The sequence below is a fragment of the Chrysemys picta genome, chromosome 11 (assembly GCF_011386835.1).
Source record: "Chrysemys picta bellii isolate R12L10 chromosome 11, ASM1138683v2, whole genome shotgun sequence".
Classification (NCBI taxonomy): domain Eukaryota; kingdom Metazoa; phylum Chordata; order Testudines; family Emydidae; genus Chrysemys; species Chrysemys picta.
Window position 1 is genome coordinate 57,500,328 of NC_088801.1, and position 22,364 is coordinate 57,522,691.

Here is a 22,364-nt window from a genome sequence, read left to right on the forward strand (position 1 = left end):
ATTTGCACACCAATCAATTTTTGGAAATTGTAGGATTTCATGTATTCTTCCCATTATGATTAGCAGAATTTGCACTTATTGATGTTGGCCTGTGGGGGTCGAGCCCTTGTATATAAGCTACATTATAGGTAATACACTGCCATTGGGTGCTGGGCATCTGTAACATATTTAGCCTATGCAGTGCATTTACTAGATGTCCAGAGACCTAAACTGGAAAAACACATTTGGGAAGTGATGTCTGTGTACAGAGAGTAAACGACAAAGCTGCCAAGTAATTATTTTTGAAGTGGTAAAATAATGGACATTGGTGCTGTTAACAAAGTTTAGTATAAGGGCCACTATGGGTAAAATCCAGCTTGCCTTACTTATGCTAGTAGCCCCCCCAACAGGACTACTTGTATAAGTGAAGCAAGTAGAGTTTCATCCTAAGCACTTAGAAGGGCTCAGCCTATTGCTCTACCTCTGATATTAAATGTTTTCATGACTTGTTTGGGTAACACCAAGGGTCAATCTCCAGTCCTGTCAACAGCCATTGAAAACAATGTATACCAGCAAGATAGGCAGGGAGATGAATATATAAATGTCTGTTGGACATTCCATTACATGAGGTTTTTATTTCATTTTTTAAAGTGTCACATTGTTCAGCCAGCTCAGTGCTTTGTAATGGATAGTTTAGATAGCCCATGCTAATAGTCTGACATTTATATTTTGACATGCATGTTTTACGTTTGATTTTTCTTTTCCATGGCAACTGTGCTAAGAAAAATACATAATGTATATCATCTAAAATCAAGAGTTGCCCTTTGTAATCCTACCAAGAGTAAATATTGTTTTAAATTCTTTCCAGATGTTGGTTTGCAATAAAATCAGTTACATTTAAGATGTGTCAGTCACCAATGTTGTTGCAGTGTAACAAAACATAAGGGGGTGGCCAAGTTTTGACTAGTGTTTTGCGGGGTTGCCTACATTTAACTATCTCAGCTTCACCTTCTCTTATGACCGTATCATCCATCTTTATTGCTATGTTATATATGCTATTTGAAGTATTTCTGTTTAGTATTCTTTGTGTAGTTAGGTTAGAAAAACTAAAATTTTGGCAAATACCCAAACACAGAACTTTCTGGTTTATTGTGGCAAAATTCCATTTTGCTTTGGGTCCCAGAAGGCCAAAATCCCACACAACACTAACAAGTCCACTTCCAAGCATATTATTTTAGTAACTGTGATTTTAGGTTGATATATATTCACTAATCATCTTAGCTTGAAGTTATTCCTTGAACATGTTGGACCTAATCCACCACTGTGCTACTCCAATTTTACACCAACATGATATGATGAAACAAGCTCAATTTACTTCTACATAGTAGCATCAGGATTTTCACAACTAATCAGGTCATCATCAAATAAAAGAAAAAAAACCAGATGACAATGAATGCTCTCAGATGATAGGCTTAAGAAAAGGAATGATCATTGCTTCATTTAAAAAAGTTATAAAAAGGAGGATTTAAGATACCAGTTCAAAATGGGACCGTCCAAGCAGTGGCAAACTGTAAGTTTTTCCATTGACTTGCCTGGAATTGTGCGTAATCTCAGACCACTTTCTACTAGACAAATATCCACAACACAATTGGCATCATTATTGGCAATGTCCGTAGAGAGGCCATAGAGAGGGAATGGTTCATCCCTACAGAGCTCCACCAGAACACTGGCGGAGGAGGGGGAAAGGGAGTTAGTGTTGCCAGAAGCAAGAGGACATCATCAGTTTCTATTTTAAATAGAAAAACGTAATGGTGCCACTTTAAGAAAGGTTGTGTGGACAGCATGTTTAAATGAACTGTTTTGTGTAAGACAAATAGCTGCATTTACTACAGCATTTGGTTCACATATTGAAATATTCTGTGCCCTGACCCAAACTTCATGCTATACTAAACAAGAGAATTTTTTCAAACACCACACTGGGTCATCTCAGCCCTTGATTGCAATGAAGTTACATATAGGATTAATTTGGGGTTAGAATTTTTACATATAATAAAAGCCACCGAAGAAAAATATTTCAAAACTGCATCCTGAATAATTGTGGCTCTGCAATTGTGGCCTAGAAGCCATTAAGGCATACCTTCAGATGCTACAGTAACTAGTACTGTAGAAAACCTTAACACAGGGGTCGGCAACGTTCAGCACCCTGGCGGGCCAGGCCAGTTTATTTACCTGCTGATGCGGCAGGTTCGGCCGATCGCAGCCCCCACTCGCTGCGATTCGCCGTCCCGGGCCAATGGGGGTGGTGGGAAGCCGCGGCCAGCACATCCCTCGGCCCGCGCCGCTTCCCACTGCCCCCATTGGCCAGGGACGGCGAACCGTGGCGAGTGGGGGCCGTGATCGTCCGAACCTGCTGCGTCAGCAGGTTAATAAACTGGCCCGGCCCACCAGGTGCTTACCCTGGAGAGCCGCGTGCCGAACGTTGCCGACCCCTGCCTTAACACCTCCACCAGTAGGAACAGCAGCAGGAGAAAGGGCATTTAAAATCCACAGGGCCCTTCTTTCTCTTCTATTGCCCAGCCCCAAAGTCTTTCCTCCTCTGTCCCCCATAAGACTACTGCCCTACCTACAAGCTGTGACACTCACAGATCAGTAACATGTTGACTGCTACTTGATGCAACCTTTCTTCCTTATGAATTATTATTTGTATTACTGCGGCAGCTAGAGGCCCCAGCCATGGCTTTGTGGCTCAGGTGACCGAAGGAGGACACCAACCACTACGTCAAGCTCGATCTTCCTCCTTTGGGTATAGTTGGCCAGCAGAAGTTAGAATGCTCTACTGAGCTGGGCACGGAGGAAGAAGGAACAGTGCAGCCCCCTGCACCTCTGTGGGCTGGCATTCTGGAAAGCTGCTGCTGCTGTCTGGCTGAGAGCAAGTGAAGCCAGAATTACCAGGGTGGATGCAGAATGAGGTAGCGATTCTGTGGTGGAGCTTGGCCCCTAGCCTGACGCTGCTTTCTCTTTGTCCCCAGTTCCCAAAGAGGCCTCTAGGATGCTCTGCACACCCTTTCCAGGGATCCTTTGCTCCAATCTGAGACAGTCCTTGAGCCCTTGCCAAGTCCAGTGCCTGGATGCACAGATCCTACCTTAATTCCTCCTCCCCCCACCCCCACCCCCTCTATCTGTGCAGTTCTTTTAAATACAGAAGTGGAAATTTAGAGGAATCAAGTGTTTCAGTGTTCTCAGGTTGCAATTCTTCCCTCAGTATGCATAACTTATACACATCAAGATCGCCCGGCTGGTTACATTCATGCCTATTCATTAGGGTGGCATTGTGCCCATACACATGGTGGGAAGTTATTTTCTCTAAGTTACAGCTGCCAACAAAAATGGATTTAGATGAATAAACTGCCCAGTGTTGCAAGGCCTAGCTTCTGCAGGAAGCCCCTGTTCTGTGCCTTAGGGGCACATACCTCTTTAGTCCTGCTAACAGCTTTTGACAAGTCACAATTCTCAACACTGTTGGAAGCATCAGACCAACCTAAATGGCAGATAAATGACAAAACCTCAGCTACATTTATCTTACGCTGTAAGTAGTAACAGAGATATTTAAATGGACAATGGCAGCATGTCATATTTGTCAGATGTCCCCTTATCATTCATCTTACAAAACAAGAGCAGCATTATAGCTCCATCCACCAGGAAGCAACAGGCTTGTGTCTCAGGAATGGAATCCACTTGACAGATGCTATTTCTATTCATATCGTCACACAATACATCTCAACTAGTGGAGGGTTCTTGAAGTGCTCCCAACTGATCCCATATTTATGACAATATTACCAGGGCCTTCCTCTCCAATCCCATAGCTGTAGAATAAAAACCTCACCCTGCTTTATCAAGTACTGTACAACTGGCTGCTGTCAGCAGTGATGCAGTTTGGTGCAATAGCAACAGCTGTGGAGATAGGGCTCCTTCTATAATAAAACTATGCAAGTTAGCAGGTCTTTTTCTTCAAGCTACAGCATGAATCTAAACTAAAAAAAAAAACAACTGGCATCAACTTTGCCTGTAGTTTTTGCATTCCTGTAGGTGTCTGTGATGTGATGTCCTGCTCTGTGATGTGCCCACAAGGGGAAGTTGGGTGGATACTCTGTGTCTGCTCCCAGGCTGTTACTCATAGGACTGAGTTATAGAAGCATTAAGAGGAAGATCTTTCAGAACAAGGGCAGTAACCATGCCAAGAGCAATCAGCTCACTTGGACCTTTTCAGAGGTGATGGTGTCTTTACTGAGCTTTTACTGTCTGAGCTGGGATTAAGGAAGATGCATTTAGTAGTCCCTGCATGCCTCCTCTGAACCCAGCCCAGAGATCCAAGTGAGCGAATATTGAAATACTTCACTGTAAAAGACTGCTCAAGGTTAAGTTCTAAGCCTTATTTTGTGAGAGAGCATATTTTTAAATGAAGACAGCCAGAGATGTTTATTTGACTCTGCTCAAGCATCAGAATATCTGCATGAGTTTCTCCAGCCGTTATTTCTGCCTCGTTTACTGAGTGTTGGTGTAGGACACAGTGCTCCTCTTGAAGTACCCAGAAATCACGAGGCCCCAGTCCACAAGTATTTTATACATTGATTATGAGACCACTGGTTCCTCAACATGTAAAAGGAATTGCTGATTATAGCCAGCTGAGCACTCCCTTCTCTCTCCCTCCACACCCCACATAACTGAACTAACCTCCACCCTGACTTTCTAGGGAACCTGAACTGTACAGGTTTGACAGACAGCACTTGTGAATGTTCAATACTCAGGTCTAATACAGCTCTCAGCTGAGCTGGAGCACAGCTGGAAGCCCCAGATTTCACATCCATTTTAGGTTCTTACAAATCCCATTTCTTGGGCTCGTGTTGATTCAATCTGTCTGCAAATAATTCCAAATCAGGGAAATTAAAACAAACAGAAAAAATCTACAGGTGCCACTTTAGCTTGTACCCTACTCAAACTAAAAATTAATGAATGTAAGCAAAATACATACCCACACAGCCCAGAAAAGCCATCCAGGGCATTCTCCCTCCTTTCCCTTCTTTTCTCTGCTGAGGAGAACCACAGGAACACACCTGCTGTCCCTGACTGGGTCCTGCTAAGAGCACAGCTGCTTCTCATCACCCCATAATTAGAGGAAAGGGAGGTAGCTAGTCAAGTTAACCCTGGCTGGTTACTTGCCTTTTACTATAGCTGTGCGAGTCCCACAGATCAACAGTCTTCACTACTCTAGAGAATAACCCATTTGGGTTGGAACATTCTTTTCAATAGCACCCTGAAGAAGACACCAGCATCTAAAACAGAATTTAAATTGCCAATGCTCTAAGTCTTATTCAGGAATATTTATTTTCTGAAATAGTTCTTTGAAAGTAAACTACCCCCGGAAACAAAATGATTGTTCTAAATAACACAAACTTGGGCGTGTGTGTGTGTATATATATATATATATAACATTTTTAATTGACCCCTTATTGTTGTACAGATGAGACCCACAGCTGCATCAAGCAGACTATACTGCATGTGGATTAGTAGAAATGGGATCTATTAAAACAACATCCATGGGCTATGAAATAAGTATTCATCCACAAACAATGAGCACTACTGTTTTTATTAAAGTCTTCTCAAAGTGTCTTCAGGTACAGTATCCATATCTGTACTTCTCCCTACTTTCAGAGGAGTTTGGTTGACTTGTTGACTGTTTATTCATAGTTAGTGCTATAGGCTTTTTCTTGGATGCGTAAAACCATTCTCCGGGCATAAAAATCCCTATATTCCTCAGGCAGTTCCTCCAGTGTTTTCAAAGCCCTGTCCAAAATCTGCACAGCTCTGGAAGCAGCTGTAGGATCTTTATTTCCGTAAGTGTCTGTTTTATCATAGCACTCAGAAGGAAGATGCTTCCAAAAGACATTCACTCCCACTCCAAATTCTTCAGAAATTACATTATGGAACCATAAAGCTGTAGGAAGAAAAAAGTCTAAAAAGATAAACTGCCATTTAAAACTTGATTTCGTTTACAACAAAGATGTTTGAACCATCTCAAACTGAATGTAACTGACATAAGAAATAATCACTGACATTCACTTATGTTTAGGTACTTCTGACTCACTACATCACATGCTACAGCATATCAAACAGTGAGTTCCTGATCCTGAAGATATTTATAAGCATGCTTAACTTTATGCATGAGTATTCCCACTGAAGTCAATGTAAAGGTAAGTGGGTAAGTGTTTGCTGGATCAGGGTCAACAGACTTAATTCTTTGTCCCTTATTCATGTCATTTATCCCATTCCCTTGAATTGGAATACTTGCATAAGTAAAGAGTGCAGGATTAAGCCCTAAATCTTTAAGGGCCCCACTCCTGCAAACACTTACGTACATGAGTAACTTCACTCATTGCATACACATTTGCAAAATTAGAACCGTAACTTGCATGGATTCTCAACATGCCAGTTTAGATTACCAATATCAGTGAGTATCAGCCTTGCAAATTTCTTCTCATCTACACCAACTTTTTTGGATCCAGCAAATAGTAAGATTTTTCATTTGAATCATCATGGCAAAGGGCAAGTAAGCAAGGAGACACTTTTGCCTGGACTGCTATGTATTTGTAATTTTATGTATCATGTGCCCGTTTTAACTTGAAAGCTACAGCATTGCATTAGTTCTCCCACTTCAATTTTGGAATATTGTTTTTGTTACTTGTTTTATATTTAGTGAATTGAACATATCAGTTTTTTTGGTCTGCATCATTCACCTCCTTGACTCAATCTTCCGCTTTTGTTCTCGAAGCATGCCTGTTTCTGCTACAGTTTTTCTGGGACACGGTTATATTTGAAATCTACCATTTTAAAACAAAGTTTGATTTTAAGCTATTTATAACAATGTAAATCAGTAATTCCATTTAAGACAGTGCAGTAACACTGATGTGAGATCATAATCAGACCAAACAATCCTATTTTCTGAAATTCAGGACTGTAGTGAGAGGGTGTGGCCTCCCTCCGAGACTGACAGGGAGGGACTAGACTACTACCCCTGGTGGGTGGAGCCGAACCAGCCACACCATGCCATGCCACACCCTCGTCTCCCACCCCACTGGATGCAGGGGTCAGAATAGGAAGTTTAAAAGGCAGGACCTACAGTTCACTTGTGCAAGAGCTGGGGAAGGGAGCAGATGTTTCTTGCCCGCTGCCAAGGACAGCTGACTGACCAGTACCTGGAGGAGTAACAGGACTGCCACTAGCCCTGTACCTTTGGGAAATGGAGAAACCCCAGGAGACAGAGGTATACTCAGAAGGGGTAATAGGAAGTAGCCCCGGGACACCAGACATTAGTCCAGTGGTGTTGCCAGAGTCTAGGTCAGTGTTTCGGTGGGATCCCTGCTCACCCAGTGGTGGAACTCTCCAGTTCCTACTCACAGAGCCCTTAGCCTGCTTGGTACTCTGCCCTGCCCAGAGCCCTTTGACTGCTATGTTCCCCTGCTGAGCATTGCACTTATAGGCACAACATAGTGAGCTCTCCCTGAGACTGATGGGGAGGAACAGCTATGGACCACTACACAGACCCTTTTCAGTCACACAAAATGGTGCCATTTAAAGTCTTCTTTTTTCTGTGACATTTATCTTTGGTGTTTTTAATTATCAGTCTCATTTTACAGTATCTGCCAAACTAATGCAGAGGCAAATATTTTTTTAAATGCTGCATAATACATTGATATAGACAAAGATCCAATAACATAAAATAAGTATCAGTTTTCAAGATCAATAATGCTTTAGCATATCTGATTCAAAATTGAAAACACTTGCTGACAAAAGTTAGCTAGGAAGATCTACAGTACCTAGATCCAAGAGAAAACGTGTGCAAACGTCTGTAGAATCTGGAACATTACAGCTAACTGTACAAAGTCAGTTCTCTCTGCAAAGTAATCTGCTATCTTCCTTTAGTTCTGTTCAAAATTTGGATATATTTTCTCAAAGTAATTCCTACATCACTGAGTGATGCTGCATAGTAAGAACCAAAGTGATGAATACTAAACTAAACCAGCAGATTTTGCATAAAATCTACATCACAATCCACACAAATATTAAAAGAAAGGAGGAATAGGAAACACCTTCCAATAAGTGAAATATCTTCCACTAATCTATGGAATATAAAGTCTGGGTTTGTTTTTAAAAAAAACTGCATAGCAATGAACACACCAGTGGCCAGCTGAAAGCTGAATGACAAGTTTGTTCCTGGTGTATATACATTGTCTTCTTATATAACTATCCCCATTTTCCTTAATAAGAACAGCTGTACTGGGTCAGATCAATGGCCCTTCTGTCTTCTGACACCAGCCAATGCTCAGTGCTTCAGAGGGAATGAACAGAACAGGGCAATTATCAAGTGATCCATCATCCACTCCCAGTTTCTGGCAGTCAGAAGTTTAGGGATATCCACAGCATGGGATTGTGTCCCTGGCCATCTTGGCTAATAGCCACTGATGGACTTACCTATATGAATTTATCTAATACTTTTGTGAACCCAGTTATACTTTTGGCCTTTGCAACATCCCCTTGCAACAACTTCCACAGGTTGACTGTGTTGTGGGAAAAAGTACTTCCTTTTTTGTTTTAAACCTGTTGCCTATTACTTTCATTGAGAAACCTCTGGTTCTTGTGTTATGTGACATGGTAAATAACACTTTGCTGTTCACCTTCACACCACTCATGATTTTATAGACCGCTATCATACCCCCCCACTAGTCCCCTAACCACAATTATATTGTGATACTCAGTTTTCCCACCAAGGATGTGAACCAGTGAAAAGGATCTAGATATTTACATGTTCTCAGGTTCATAGCTGAGAATAATAAATTAATACCAAGTTAATAGGTTGTTTTTGTCTTCATTATGATGTTATCCTGTCTCCATTTTAATATTCCAGGATTAGTCACAAACACTGTTAATATTAGCCTGCTTATTCTGAATAGGAAGATGTTTTACAGCAAATGTTATCAATGTTTGATAATCACCCCGAAGAGTCTGCTAGAACACAAAGGTTCCTACAGTGTTTACAAGATCATGAAAGATAGCTAACAAAAGTTCACAGTGTAAGAGGACCTATTTCAAGGTTGCTTTAAGTAATATTTGATACCAGAAGTATGACTTAATATCTGTAGATTAGAATTGAGAAAGCTGACTTGAAAACTCAAAATAAACTCTTAAACCCTACCCCACAAAATTATATGGATAAGATCACTTTAAATTCTATTCATGTAGAATTCTTCTCCTACCCTCCACTTGAAGGTTATTAAGAGTCAAAACTTTTGTTCAGATAAGACTTTGCAACTGTATCCATGATGTCTTTCTAGAAACAGTACTGGAATGCTATACTCTACTTAACACCGCTGAAAGCCAGGGAATTATATTAAAAGGTCCGATTTTTTTTTTTTTTCATAAAGTAGTTGAAATTCATGGTTCCACAAATAATATTAATTCTTCCCTGTCCCCATATCCATGACCTAGGTACTGCTTAGAACTGCACAACAATTACAATTAAAACACACACACACACACACACACACACATTGTAGGCCCAAGGCCCACTCCTGTAGACACTTACACATATGCTTAACTTTAAGCAGGTGAAGAATTCCAGTAACTTCAATGGGACTACTTAGGTGAGCAAAGGTAAGCATGTGCATCAGTGTTTCCAGGATTAGGGTTTAAAATGATCACTTGTAATTAATGGATTACTCTTTGTTCATTGTCTAGAGACTTGAATTGCCCTTTACATTGCTTCCCTCTTAAATACTTCAGTAAGGCTCAGGTTCTGATCCTGCAAATTGCTGATGAGGTTAGGCCAGCAGGAATAATTCAGCCTGCTTCTGATCCCCGGTGCTGTCTCACCTTGCACAGCAAGCAGCTTTGTATTTGCTACTGTTGCAGAAAGTTAGAAGCAGCTTAGAACAGAAAATATTCTGACTTTATTTTCAAAACTGACAATTTGTAATTAAAAAATGTGAGGACTTAACTGTTCCATCCCTAATGGACATTGTCATTTGCCTCTTACTTCTGCAGTGAGAAAACAGTAGAGCTACAGAAGAATGAAGTGCCCATTCCCTGAATCTAAAGAAGCCAGGTCAGGGAAGGGACAAATTGATTTTAATAGAGTAAGGCTATTAAAATATATGCACATTGAGTCAAATAAGAGTATAATTTTGGTCAGATGCAAAGTGTCACATATCTAGAATTGCATGGAGAGTTACAAATATGTAATTCACATGTGGAAATGAGGATTCACAAAATAAAATTATTAAAAATACTGTGGGCCGGAGCGATTTGTCACTTACCTGGAATGAACAACACATCGCCTGCTTCAAGAGAACATTCATAGCGCCTGGCTTTCATAAAAAGGGGATATTTCTCCAGGTCTGGGTTATCCACATTTAGGACCTCTGATTTAGTGCCTAAAGAAGTATCAACAAAATAATAAACATTCATGAATTCTTTTAACACTGGCCAATGTAAGTTAACACAACACTCTAAGATATAATTATTGGGCCAAATTCAACCCTGGTGGAACTTCGACTTGAACTGAGTTCCACCTGGGTTGAATGTGGCACTCTGTGTCCACATTTCAAGTACAACTGCAATCCTACTGATACCAGAGAGTTTTCACTGACCACAATAGCCATCAAAGCCAAGTTTCACTGAGACAGTAGAAGAACTCTGTTAGAACCTAGTTACAGTCCTCTATTCCTATGCAGTTAAGAACCAGAATGCTTTATTAACCCACAGAACAATTTGAGCACAGGCAGTAGGAGTGCAAGTTCCCCTACATTACCCCACCAATGTTCCTCAACACTAACTTGGAGTGATTACTGTTAGAAATGAGAGACTAGATTAGTCAATGTCGCCTCTCTGCTGAGATTTCTAACAGAGTTGCCAATTACGGCAAAGGTTTTTATATATAATGGGATACTTGCCTACTGGAAACTGAACTGAGAACACCAAACTCAATTAAATGTGTATGACAAGAACATACCTGCTAAATACAAATATGGTGCATCTCGAGGATTGTACAGTATAACTCTTTTTTTCCCTGTTATCTGGATTAAGAAGTTATCCATTATCTGAAAATATAACAGTATACTATAAGCATAAATAGCAGATAGATGCTATACAAGAGAAGAATGGGCAAATATATATTCCATATAATCATTCTGTTATATAAAATATCCCCTGAAAACAGACAATATTAAAAGCTTTGAGTGTGTGTTTAAAAAAAAAAATTGCTACTCCATATCAAATTACCCTGAAAATCTGAATAATGACATATTTTCACTCTTCATCTTACATTTTTGGCACATGTTAATTATAAATGGAAAAAATGCCTCTCCATATTTCTTTTTAATAACTCTTTTACTTGTCTTTTTTCCTCTTTCTTTCTTTCTTTCTTTCAACTATAACTTACAAGATTTGTTAAAAATTCAAAGCAATTATAATTATCTGCCTTGACTATCTAGTAAAGCAAAACATAAGGCAGAATATATTTAGAAGTGCTTTTACCATCTTTCAAACAGCCTTCTTACCTCATTTTGCTGACCGGCCACTAAAACAGCAATGGGTTTTGCACTAGCTCAACTACACAACATAATATTCCTGTATCTAACCCTGTCTGGTATCACATTATAGGCTCTTACTAGACAAATATATGTGGTATCAACTACAGCAAAAGAGCATGAAAACCCACCATATAGATTAGCCAGGAAAGGGTCTCGCAGAGTAGCAAAATAAGCTAATTCTGCAAGGCGCTGTGTAGCTTCACCTCCACTGAAGCCAGCAATGCTGAGAGGTTGTTTTTTGATTCTTGGCTGCTATTTAAAACAATGAGTAAAACCCAAAAACCCAGTCTTGCAATTTTTACTCATATGAGGCAAAGGTTTCAGGACTGGGAAATAAACTGAGAACCAAAATGTGCTTAGAATAGCAGCTATCCTTAAAATATACAATACCTAAAGTCAGTTATTATTTACCTAGTACCCAAAAGTATGCAAGCACCTCTCTAACTGCCAGCAGGCTCCTGCCCCCTGTAGGGCTTGTATCCTAGTGCCCCAATCCTGTAATGAGATCCACACCACATTTCGCCAACAAAGGCACAAAGATTATTTGCCTACATCATAGTGTGTCCAGAGTTGCAGTCCTGCTGAGCTGATGCGGAAGACACTGGAGAAGAACTGTTCCTTTTCAAAATATTCTGGGATCTGAATATCTTCTGCTAATGAAGGAAACTGCTTTCTGATATCTGCAATATCCTGAATCAAAAGGGATATAGTTCAATGTTCCAGATAAAATCATATATTTGAAGTGAAAACAGGGGATTAGCTCATGACTGTGTTAAATCATACAGGCTAGGTCCTCAGCTGTGGCCAAGGAGCACTTGGCATTGCTGGGGGTTTGGACACAACGGGGCCTTTTGCACACAATCTTCAGTCATCTGGGTGCCGGTCCTGTCTCCAGTAGAAGTTAGGACAGCCTGAGGGCTGCTCTGATATAAGCTATCTGAAACAGTTCTGAGGGGCTACTACTGCAGCCAGGGATCATCAGGACACCCCAGTTATGCTACTGTTCTCCTGATCAATCTCTTTATACCAACAGCTGAGGGATGGGAGGTGAGGCATAGGAATCATAATGGCAGCTGTATGGCATCCAGAAAGCCTCTTATGGAGGCTTGGTCCTTCGATGACCAGCTAAGCTTGGATTTAAGTGCCTAACTTTAAGCACTCATGTTTAAAATTTTTGGCCTAAATTAATTTACAAGACAAAAAGGTTGTGTGTTTGTGTAAAGGCAAAAGATCAGAATACGGTCCTTAAAGATTTTAAGCTGCTGCTCTGAAACATGCCTTGCAGTCCCAAGTTACTCACCTTTCGTGGGTCGTCACCCAGTGATCGCAAGTAGTATTTCTCATCCTTAACACAAACACAAAAGAGAATGATCATTAGCACGCAAGAACAAAGAATTAGAACATACAGAGCTTTGACCACCTCATTAGTTTAATGAAGAGCCTCATTAAAATTTGGTACAACTAAATCCCATTTACAAATTCAGCTATTCTGCTATCCTGCCCTTTCTTCTATTGCTCCCTGCTGGCTACCTGAAGAAATGGAAGAAAGTGAAAATATGCTAATTAAATGAAACAGGCAAATTCAAGGGGGCAGGGAAAGATCTAAGGGTATAAAACACATGTTGCTCCATATGGCGACTTAGATCACAAATTGTCAGCCACTTCAACAGTGCTTTGAGTCTATCCAGTAATAGAGCATATGTAGAAATTAAACCCTTCAGAACACTGACACAGGAAATCACAACAATGTATTTCAGAACATACTGCATGTTACAAATAAATGATGGAAGGAATATTTGAAAAATCATTTGGAGCAGCCTAGCTCCTACTCCTATGTAAACATTGTATAACTAGATTTATTTGGGGGAGGGTGAATTCCTATTAACACACAAACCATTCAATATTTTTGGACATAGTTATTTTAAGATATCTACTAATTAATTACTTAATGAGTATGTTGTAACATTTCTGTATTTTATATTTGTACCTCTGATAGTTGCTATAGCTTAACTAAACACTTGCGTATTTACTTCTTTTAAAATATCTAACATATATAGTTGCTATTTTAAACATAATACGTTTTCTTAGTCCCTTATCTTGAACGCTTTACTCATATAAAGTAGTCCTTGGCCACACAAGCAAGCCCACTGTAGTCAGTTATACAGTATACATGAGGAATGATTAACTCTTGAGCTCCAATCCAGCAAAGCATGCTTAACTTTAAGGTTAAGTGCTATGCTAAAAAATAATAATTTTTTTTAACCGAATCTCAATTAATAACTAATGAAAGAAGATGTGACACTTTAAGGGAATTACCTCAGATATAAAGTACTCGTTATGTTTGACTTCAGCTGCTCTCCGTACAAACACATCAAAGGGCAATGTTCTGAAATATAAATATAAAAATTCATAATGCTAATCAGTGTAACAATGAATTATTTAACTACTGGACACACAATACTTAGTACCAGATCAAATTCATGTCTCTGGCCAGACAGACGATTTAATTTGTTTTAAAAAATCATCATATAGACTAGCAATTGTTTGCAACAGGATGTCAAATAACTGCCAAGATAAAAATCATATTTAAAAATCTTTCATTATTATCCAGATTGTTCCTACACTAGATCCAAATATTTTTGGCTGTAAGTCAGCTTGTAAAAAGATAATTATTTGGGATCAGATTTTCAAGAGTGCTCACTATCCAAAAATTTTATGCTCAAACTCTTGTGCTCAGTGGGAGCAGCTGGGTGCCAAGTTCTTTTGAAAATATGGCATCTAATTTAGATGCCTAAACTAAGCTCTATTGCAAATATGATCCCAGTTATAGGTGATGAGCATTTCTGAAAATCTGGGTCATAGTTTGTGCTGACTTTTTTGAATAAATGGGTCTGTGTTTTATATATGCTGCCTCAGGTGAAACCTATGTTTACAATAGTCCCAACCTTCCTGTATTTTAAATCAATTCTCCTAAAGTTGCTTCTTTCAATGATTCTACAGGAAAAAGAACTTTAGCTTTTCAGCTGGGAGGACAGCTTCAAGTTAGTTCCTATTAAAAAGAAATCACTGGGGCCCAAATCCTCAAAGGTATTGAAGAGCCTAACTTCCACTGAAATAATGGGAGTTAGGTGGCTAAGTACCTTTGAAGGTCTGGGCCTACCTTCCAAGCCCAGACCTACTGAAGTCAATGGGAGCAGAATCAAGCCCTAGATGACTGTCAGTTTCACACAGTGAGGAAGTCCTCCTAAAATGTCAATTCTTTAACAACTTTAGCAGATACTGCAATAAATAATACTTTCTACAGATACATATTTAGTAAGTTTGCTCCTGGTACAGAGTCAATACAAGCATAAAACAGTTAAGATCTCTTAGATCTAGTCTTCAATAGACCTTTGCCTGAACAGATATTGTAGCATTTGGCCCTGCTTGATACTGGAACAAAACAATTGCATGTAGTACTGTGACGGGTTCGGTCACAGACACCCCCCTTGGGACTGTCACCGGATGTGCTGAAATTACTTCTAAGCCCATTTTCCCTGCCAGCTTGGGACTCCAGAACCCTGCCTTGTTGAGCCAGACATGCTAGTCTGCTGCAACACAGACCCAGGTCTGGTCCACGCCCACAAAGCTGAAGACTTTAACCAAAAACAGCTCAGCAGGTTACTTCTCCAGCACCCAGACACCCAGTTCCCAATAGGATCCAAACCCCAAATAAATCCGTTTTACTCTGTATAAAGCTTATACAGGGTAAACTCATAAATTGTCCACCCTCTATAACACCAATAGAGAGATATGCACAGCTGTTTGCTCCCCCAGGTATTAATCACTTACTCGGGGTTCATTAATAAACAAAAGTGATTTTATTAATTATAAAAAGTAGGATTTAAGAGGTTTCAAGTAATAACAGACAGAACAAAGTAAGTCACCAAGCAAAATAAAGCAAAAACATACAAGTCTAAGCCTAATACATTAAGAAACTGATTATAGGTAATATCTCATCCTCAGAGATGTTCCAATAAGTTTCTTTCACGGACTAGATGCCTTCCTAGTCTGGGCCCAATCCTTTCCCCTGGTACAGTCCTTGTTAGTTCCAGCAGACATCTCAGGTGATAAGCAGGGGCTCTCTCATGACTGGCAGCCCCTTTTGTCCTACTCCACCCCCCTTTTATAGCTTTGGCACAAGGCAGGAATCTTGTGTCTCTCTAGGTCCCCACCCCTCCTTCTAAATGGAAAAGTACCAGATTTAAGATGGATTTCATTATCAGGTGACATGGTCACATGTCACTGTAAGACCCCTAGTCTCCATTCCCCCGGGGGTGGCCCACATATACACAGGAAGGCTTTCAAGTAACCAAGGCCATTTACAACTGATTGTTTCTGGAGCATCCTTAATGGCTCCACTTAATATGTTTACATCAGTGATACAAGTTTATATCTTATTCTCCTAACTCCAGATATAGAAATAATACATGCAAACATATAGGATGAACACACTTAATAGATTACAAGCTTTCTAATGACACCATACCTGGGATATTTAGCATAAAGCATATTCCAGTTATGTCATATTCATTACCATATTTCCATAAAGCCTATGGAGTGCAACGTCACAAGTACCAAATGGATTATTTTATGGTGGTTACTAATGTTTATAGCATCTATCAGCACCAGCTCATTTGATTTCCACCCCACTACAATTTAAATTTTGATTTTTTTAAACAGCAAGAGGGTAGGGGTAAAAAAATAACAAAAACATATATATAAAAAAAAATTAACTAGAACCTAATACAAACAGATTATTTACCATAAGATTCAAAGTAGATGATGAAAAATATGATGCACACTTCTCAGGAGTCAGTCTAACTATTGTTAAATATCCTGAATTTCTCATTCATCAGGAAAGATTTTTTCCCCCAAGCTGTAAAGATCACTCAAATCACCTAGCTGGTACTGGCTAATATCCATGCTGTATATAGCAATTTATTTCAAGCTTCACAGAACACAAGAACAATTAAATGCCCAGTGTTAGGAAGAAAGTTTCCCCATAGGCAAAGTTATCCATTACAGAGGGTTTACATCTCATCTGAAATATCTGGTAGTAGCCATTGTCAAATATAGGACTAGATGGACCATTTCCCTGACAATATACAATTTCTATGTTCATGTTCATGAAAAGCTTGATCCAGCAGCTTCTGGAGTCAATGGAGAGAATCCCACCAACACTAATGGAAGTGGATCAGACCCCCAGAGCCTGAACAACTACACCTCCCACTGAAAGCAATATGAGTTGCTTGTGCTCAGCATATGTCAGGATCAGGTCCTTAGCTGGCCATAATGATGTCTTTGTACTAGAGCGTTTTTATTCTTGCAGTAATTGTATTTATTTTCTCCACAGATATGAATACATAGCCTGATTCATAGAGGTTCTGAGTTTCCCAAGTCCTCTAGAAGTGGTGAAAGTCACAAATACTTAGTAACTCTAAAGATCAGATATTTAGAGAGCATCTCCATAATGCCATATACAAAAATGCAAATTTAGCCCCTAATCTGCAAACCCTAACACATCTGAGCAAATTTATGCATGTGAAATATCGCCACTGAATTAAATAGATCTACTTATACGTATAATATTACGAAAGTGCATTAGGGCCTGCAGTATCAGACCCTTAGAAGGAAAATGCAAGGATACTAAATTGCACCTCCCTTTTATATGCCTATTTGTATTTCATTTTTTCCCCAGACAATGAGATAAACACTAAACAGTATATATGAGGCAAAGATGTATGACAATTTTATTTGCAGTTCAAAAAATAGTTGAAAAAGGTTCAACGGTTCAACCGGCTGTGAATAAAGAGTGTACTGAATGTGACACCAGGGTTCACTCATTACAGACTGTCGAACTTTTGATTCCATCACATATGTCTGCTTTCTTAAACTTTATGAAAATAATAAATGATTGAACACATCTTGTTCACACTTGGGAAAAGCAAATGACAATTGAAATGAAGACTTTACAATTGTAGAACAACAACAAAATGGCTGAGATGCATTAGACTCTGAAGAATGTTTAAGCAAACTACATGACATGGACAAATCTAATGAGGAGCTTCTCAGGACATTAGACATTCTGTGACCTGTCTCCAGACTAAAGGGCTAGTGAAATGTGTGATATTCCGTAGTTTGAGGACACTGAAAACTGCACATGCCCTAAACTTTGAAGTTGTTTGTTTTTTAATTGCTGACATCCTTCCAGCCTAAGTCTGTTGAACTAACATATCTGTAACATAACAGGTTTCAGAGTAGCAGCCGTGTTAGTCTGTATCCGCAAAAAGAAGAACAGGAGTGCTTGTGGCACCTTAGAGACTAACAAATTTATTAGAGCATAAGCTTTCGTGGACTACAGCCCATCCGAAGAAATGGGCTGTAGTCCACGAAAGCTTATGCTCTAATAAATTTGTTAGTCTCTAAAGTGCCACAAGTACTCCTGTTCTTCTTGTAACATAACAGCATTCAAAGCAGTTCAGGTACTGAGCAGCGCTAGCTTCTAACAATATAATCGTCAATACTGAAAAGGTATCAGAGAATCAGAATGACATGCCTAGTTTAAACTTCTTGTTGCAGCAGACTGCAAGTCACAAACTGAGAGTTTCTCTCAAACCCCTCTCTTTGGATTCCTCCATAACTCCTTCATCTTCACTACTTCAGAAACAGACTACTTATCTTCATTTTTAGGCCCTTCACAGTCTATCCCTGTGCAACTTATTAACTCTTATGCAGTATCGAGACATTGACTCCTACATTCATTCTACAAATGACCAGTCTTCATCACTCACTTTTAAATTTTTCCGAACAAACATCTTTGCAGTTCTTCCCATGCTGCCCCTTATGCATGGGAGGCACTCCCTACAAGTATCTGCAGAACCACCTCATTGTGTTCCCCCCAAATACTCTTTTAAAACTCCTCTCTGCTGTTAAGAGTGGGGTGAATTGACAGGAGAATGTGGGGAAATTTGATTTACCACAGCTTATACTGTACCTCATTGTGAATACAGGCTCAAGTTTTTAAGGCTTGATCATTCTGACATCTTTCATGAACAATAAAGGCATGTTAAAAAATTGCTATCTGGGACTGGGCCAAAAAAAAAAAAGGAAGAAGAGAGAGAGAAAATAATGACGCACCCATGAATTCCAAAGCCATAGCTGAAGGACAAAACCGTGATAAAATATTTCTTCTGGTACTGAAATATCTTTACCTTTTAAATTAAAAAAAAAAAAAAAACACCTTTCAGACAATGGTACCTGAATTCAAAAGCATTTGTTTGGAAACAGAAGCTCTATAACATATCAGTTAATACAGTAAATAGCAACAGAGACAGTAATTACCATTAATAAGTTTACAAAAAGCAAGAGAGCACCAACTTGCTGAATGGTAACACCAACAGATCCAGGCAACATAGAAGAGTATACTTTGTATAAAACTTCAAAGCAATGTAGACTGTTTCTAAAAGTTACCAATATGTCCCTTTAAAATAGAGGAAGCCTTGGAATAAAGTACCTATATACAAAGTTCTTACTGAGGAAGTCCATCTGTGGCACTGTGGAAACATGAATCTTTACTTCTTTAGTTCCTGCTGTTTGGCTGAGGTAATCCACTGTCCATTTGGTTGTGCAAGTGCCCAAGTCTATTCCTTTCAGCACTGCTGGCTTTCTCTGAAAAGAAAACAAAAGCAGGTTTATGGCATGGCATGCCATGTTGTCACTGAATTGGTGATAGAATCCAACAAAAAAATTCAGGACTAATTTATCAAGTACAGTACAAGAACAAATCCATTGAATATGTACACCTGTTGCACATTAGCCAGAAGGCTCCATGAGTTTGTGCACTGAGTGTGAAAACAAAATCCAGGAAATCACGGTCCTGATTCTGTTGTTATACTCCTTTGCTTGTGGCAGGAATGGAGTGAGAGAAAAGGTTCTTTAACCAACACTGGCATTCACCACATTCTGGGGCCATGGAAGGATTTGGCAAAGGCCCTGATATAACTTCAGCTCTTCTTCAAAAGGCTTAGTAGAGCACAGCTGTAGGGAAGTGCACTTAGGCCATGCCCCTAGTCCACCCCCTTGACTCAGATATTGGGAGCTGGGGCAATATTACACCAGTTCTAACACTGACTAGGGATGCCCTCTATGCAAGGGGATGTTTCCACTCATGTTAAGTCCTCTTTGTGCTGGCAGAGTGTAAACAACGATCCAATCTCCACTAAAATCAGTGGAAAGACTTGTTTACTTCAGTTGGTTTTGGTCCAGGGCCATAGAGAGCAAGGGGTCAGTGACAATTACAAGAACACTTCACACTCACACAACATTTTATATTTTCAAAGCACTGCCCAAACTTTAACTAATCTTTAACTAATCCTATGAGATAGGTGTTATCATCACCTTTTACTGTCAGGGAAACTGAACGAGGGAGAGGATAGGAGTCTGAGACACATAGGATGTCAGGGACAGAATAAAATTAGAAACCAGCAATTTCTTGCTCCCAGCCCAATGCTCACTCCACTGAGCCTCTCTGCAAAGACACACAAAAAACAGACTGGTGAAATTAAAGTAAAGTCCTAAGGAACCAAACCACCAGATTAGTACAGAACTGTCCCAAACGGTTTCCTCTCATTTGCTGAATCGGTTTATAAATAGCGGGTTTGGAGAAGTTTGTTTACTTTATATATGCAGTCTTTACAAACTCAGTTCTGTAATAACTTTTTAGATCAAGCAGAGTGGAGCTGGCTCATAGCCCTCATGAGTTTCTGGTTTTAATGTAATATGCTTGCTGGAGGAACACATGAGGTTAATTATCCCCTTTTATTTTCAAGCCAAACTCCAAGGGAGTAACAGACAGGCTTGCATCAGTAGCTATAACAACAAACAAAAACATACAAAGAACAAACAAACACAAACTATACCCCAATTTTAACTAATTAGAATCCCACTTGTTTCAGTAGGAGTTTTGACACACAAGATGTCCAGGACTAAGCTCATCATTGCATCATATTCCAGCTGGCAGAAAAGCGAGCAGTGTACTTTCACGATGACAGCCATGCAACCATTTAAGCAAACTGGGCTTGTCGTGAGGATAGGTTAAAAGAAGACATTACTCCATACCATACTCCAGCTTGGGTCCTGATCCTGCACTGAGCTCTATGTGCACAAAGTCCTGTGCCCCAACTGAGCATCCAAAGAAGACAACAGAGCTTTGTACAGGGTCTGTTTGCATGGAGCTCAATGTAGGATCAGTGCTTTAGCCTCTTTCAGCCTAGTGAGGGAGACACCCCAATATTCTTGTGCCAAGCCAGGCAATGTACTGTTGTTCCAGTTCCTCAAGATCTATGCCAGCAACTTCATATAATGGAATCTATCCCTCACCAGTATTTTTCACTTATCCCACTACCAGGAAAACATTTCATATGAATACCACATACATCATTGTTAAATAATACCAACAAGAATACTTAGCATGTCCCTTTTTTCTAATTATGCTGCAGCTCCTCCTTCTTTCCCCATCTCTGTTTAGAAACACAAGCCATTTTTTTTTGTCAAATGGATACCATTAGGTAAGTGCATTTGTAAAATATCAGAACCCTTTTTAGAAACTTACATACCACACAAGCAACACACAGTCTCTGATGCATCTTCATTATTTTGTTTAATTATAAAAATAGGTATTACATAAAAGTCACATTCTGGTTTACATTATTTTTGAAGAATCATTTAGAAAGGCAACTTGTACACTCTTCCTTTCAGTTGTTAAAAAAAATCGGTTATTTTTAGATTTTTGTTATATTTCTTGTTTTCTTTCTCTGGGGTCCGACTGTGTTAAAACAAGAAACCCAGAATCAAAGGGTGTCAAAGTTTGGGCTTCAAGTTCCAAAAATTTTGGATCAAAAATTATTTATTGTGTCAAAAGAGCCAGACAGCTGCTGTAACGGGGACGGGAAAAGGAGGAAGGGTAAAGGATTCCAACCTCTGGCTATACTTGGATTTCCACAGACCAGCTAAATCTCTCACGCTCGTTCTAGACAAAGTTGAAGGGAGCGGAGTGTCTGGTCTCTCTCGCTCTTGGGAGGGTGTCGGGGGCAGCACAGGATCGGCTTTACAAGTGGATAACCTGCAGTGGGTGCCGAGAACAGCAGCAGGGGCCGGTGTCTGAGACGCGAGGCACTGAACTGTGTGACATGACGGGACGGGAGAGGCGAGCTGCCGGGAGAAGGTGCAACCACCGCCCCCGGATCTGAGGGGACCCAGACACCCGGCCTGTGGCCAGGAGCTGAACCCAGCACCTGGGCAGCTGCAGCCCCGCAACCTCCAGCGCGGAGCGGGAAGTCAGGCCGCTGCCGCAGGCCGGGAGCGGCGCCCACACCGAGCAGGGGGTCTCCGGCACCCCGGGGCGCGGGCGAGGCAGGGTCTCACCAGCGGGTAAATGTCCTGCCGAAAGCGCTCCCTGCTGACCCCGCTGTGCCGGGCCACTGGGCCCGCCGGCTGCGCCATGGCCGCCGCCCACCCCTGCCGGCTGCGTCTCACTCACAGGCTCCCCGGGAAACAAGGGCTCGCCCGCCTCGCTGCTCCGGCCGCCGGGGCTCCACGGGTTGCTCCGCTTGCCCTCGCGCTGGGACCCGCTCCCGCCGAGGGGTCTCGCCACCAGGGCGCGCTCGGGGCCTGCCTCCCGCCAGGGAAGGGTCCTTGCGGCGG

General features: G+C 40.5%; 1 protein-coding gene across 12 annotated transcripts; it reads right to left on the minus strand.

Annotated features, from left to right (window-relative positions):
* Positions 1 to 5,607: 5,607 nt before the first annotated feature.
* TYW5 (tRNA-yW synthesizing protein 5) lies at positions 5,608 to 22,340 on the minus strand. Of its 12 annotated transcripts, none has more exons than XM_042851693.2 (10): positions 22,086 to 22,221; positions 20,061 to 20,190; positions 19,196 to 19,331; positions 18,801 to 18,874; positions 13,938 to 14,007; positions 12,922 to 12,966; positions 12,174 to 12,311; positions 11,042 to 11,129; positions 10,347 to 10,463; positions 5,608 to 5,989 (listed from the first exon to the last, which is right to left on the minus strand). In XM_042851693.2, exons 3-10 carry the CDS (start codon positions 19,226 to 19,228, stop codon positions 5,715 to 5,717), a joined length of 840 nt encoding a protein of 279 aa, XP_042707627.1. In that variant the 5' UTR covers positions 19,229 to 19,331; positions 20,061 to 20,190; positions 22,086 to 22,221; the 3' UTR covers positions 5,608 to 5,714. The 12 variants fall into 12 exon arrangements, with proteins under 12 accessions (XP_042707627.1, XP_065417015.1, XP_042707626.1 ...); XM_065560943.1 differs by lacking the exon at positions 18,801 to 18,874 and adding an exon at positions 21,098 to 21,181 and having other exon boundaries at positions 5,608 to 5,971; positions 19,177 to 19,331; positions 22,086 to 22,182; XM_042851692.2 differs by lacking the exon at positions 20,061 to 20,190 and having other exon boundaries at positions 22,201 to 22,340.
* Positions 22,341 to 22,364: the final 24 nt, after the last annotated feature.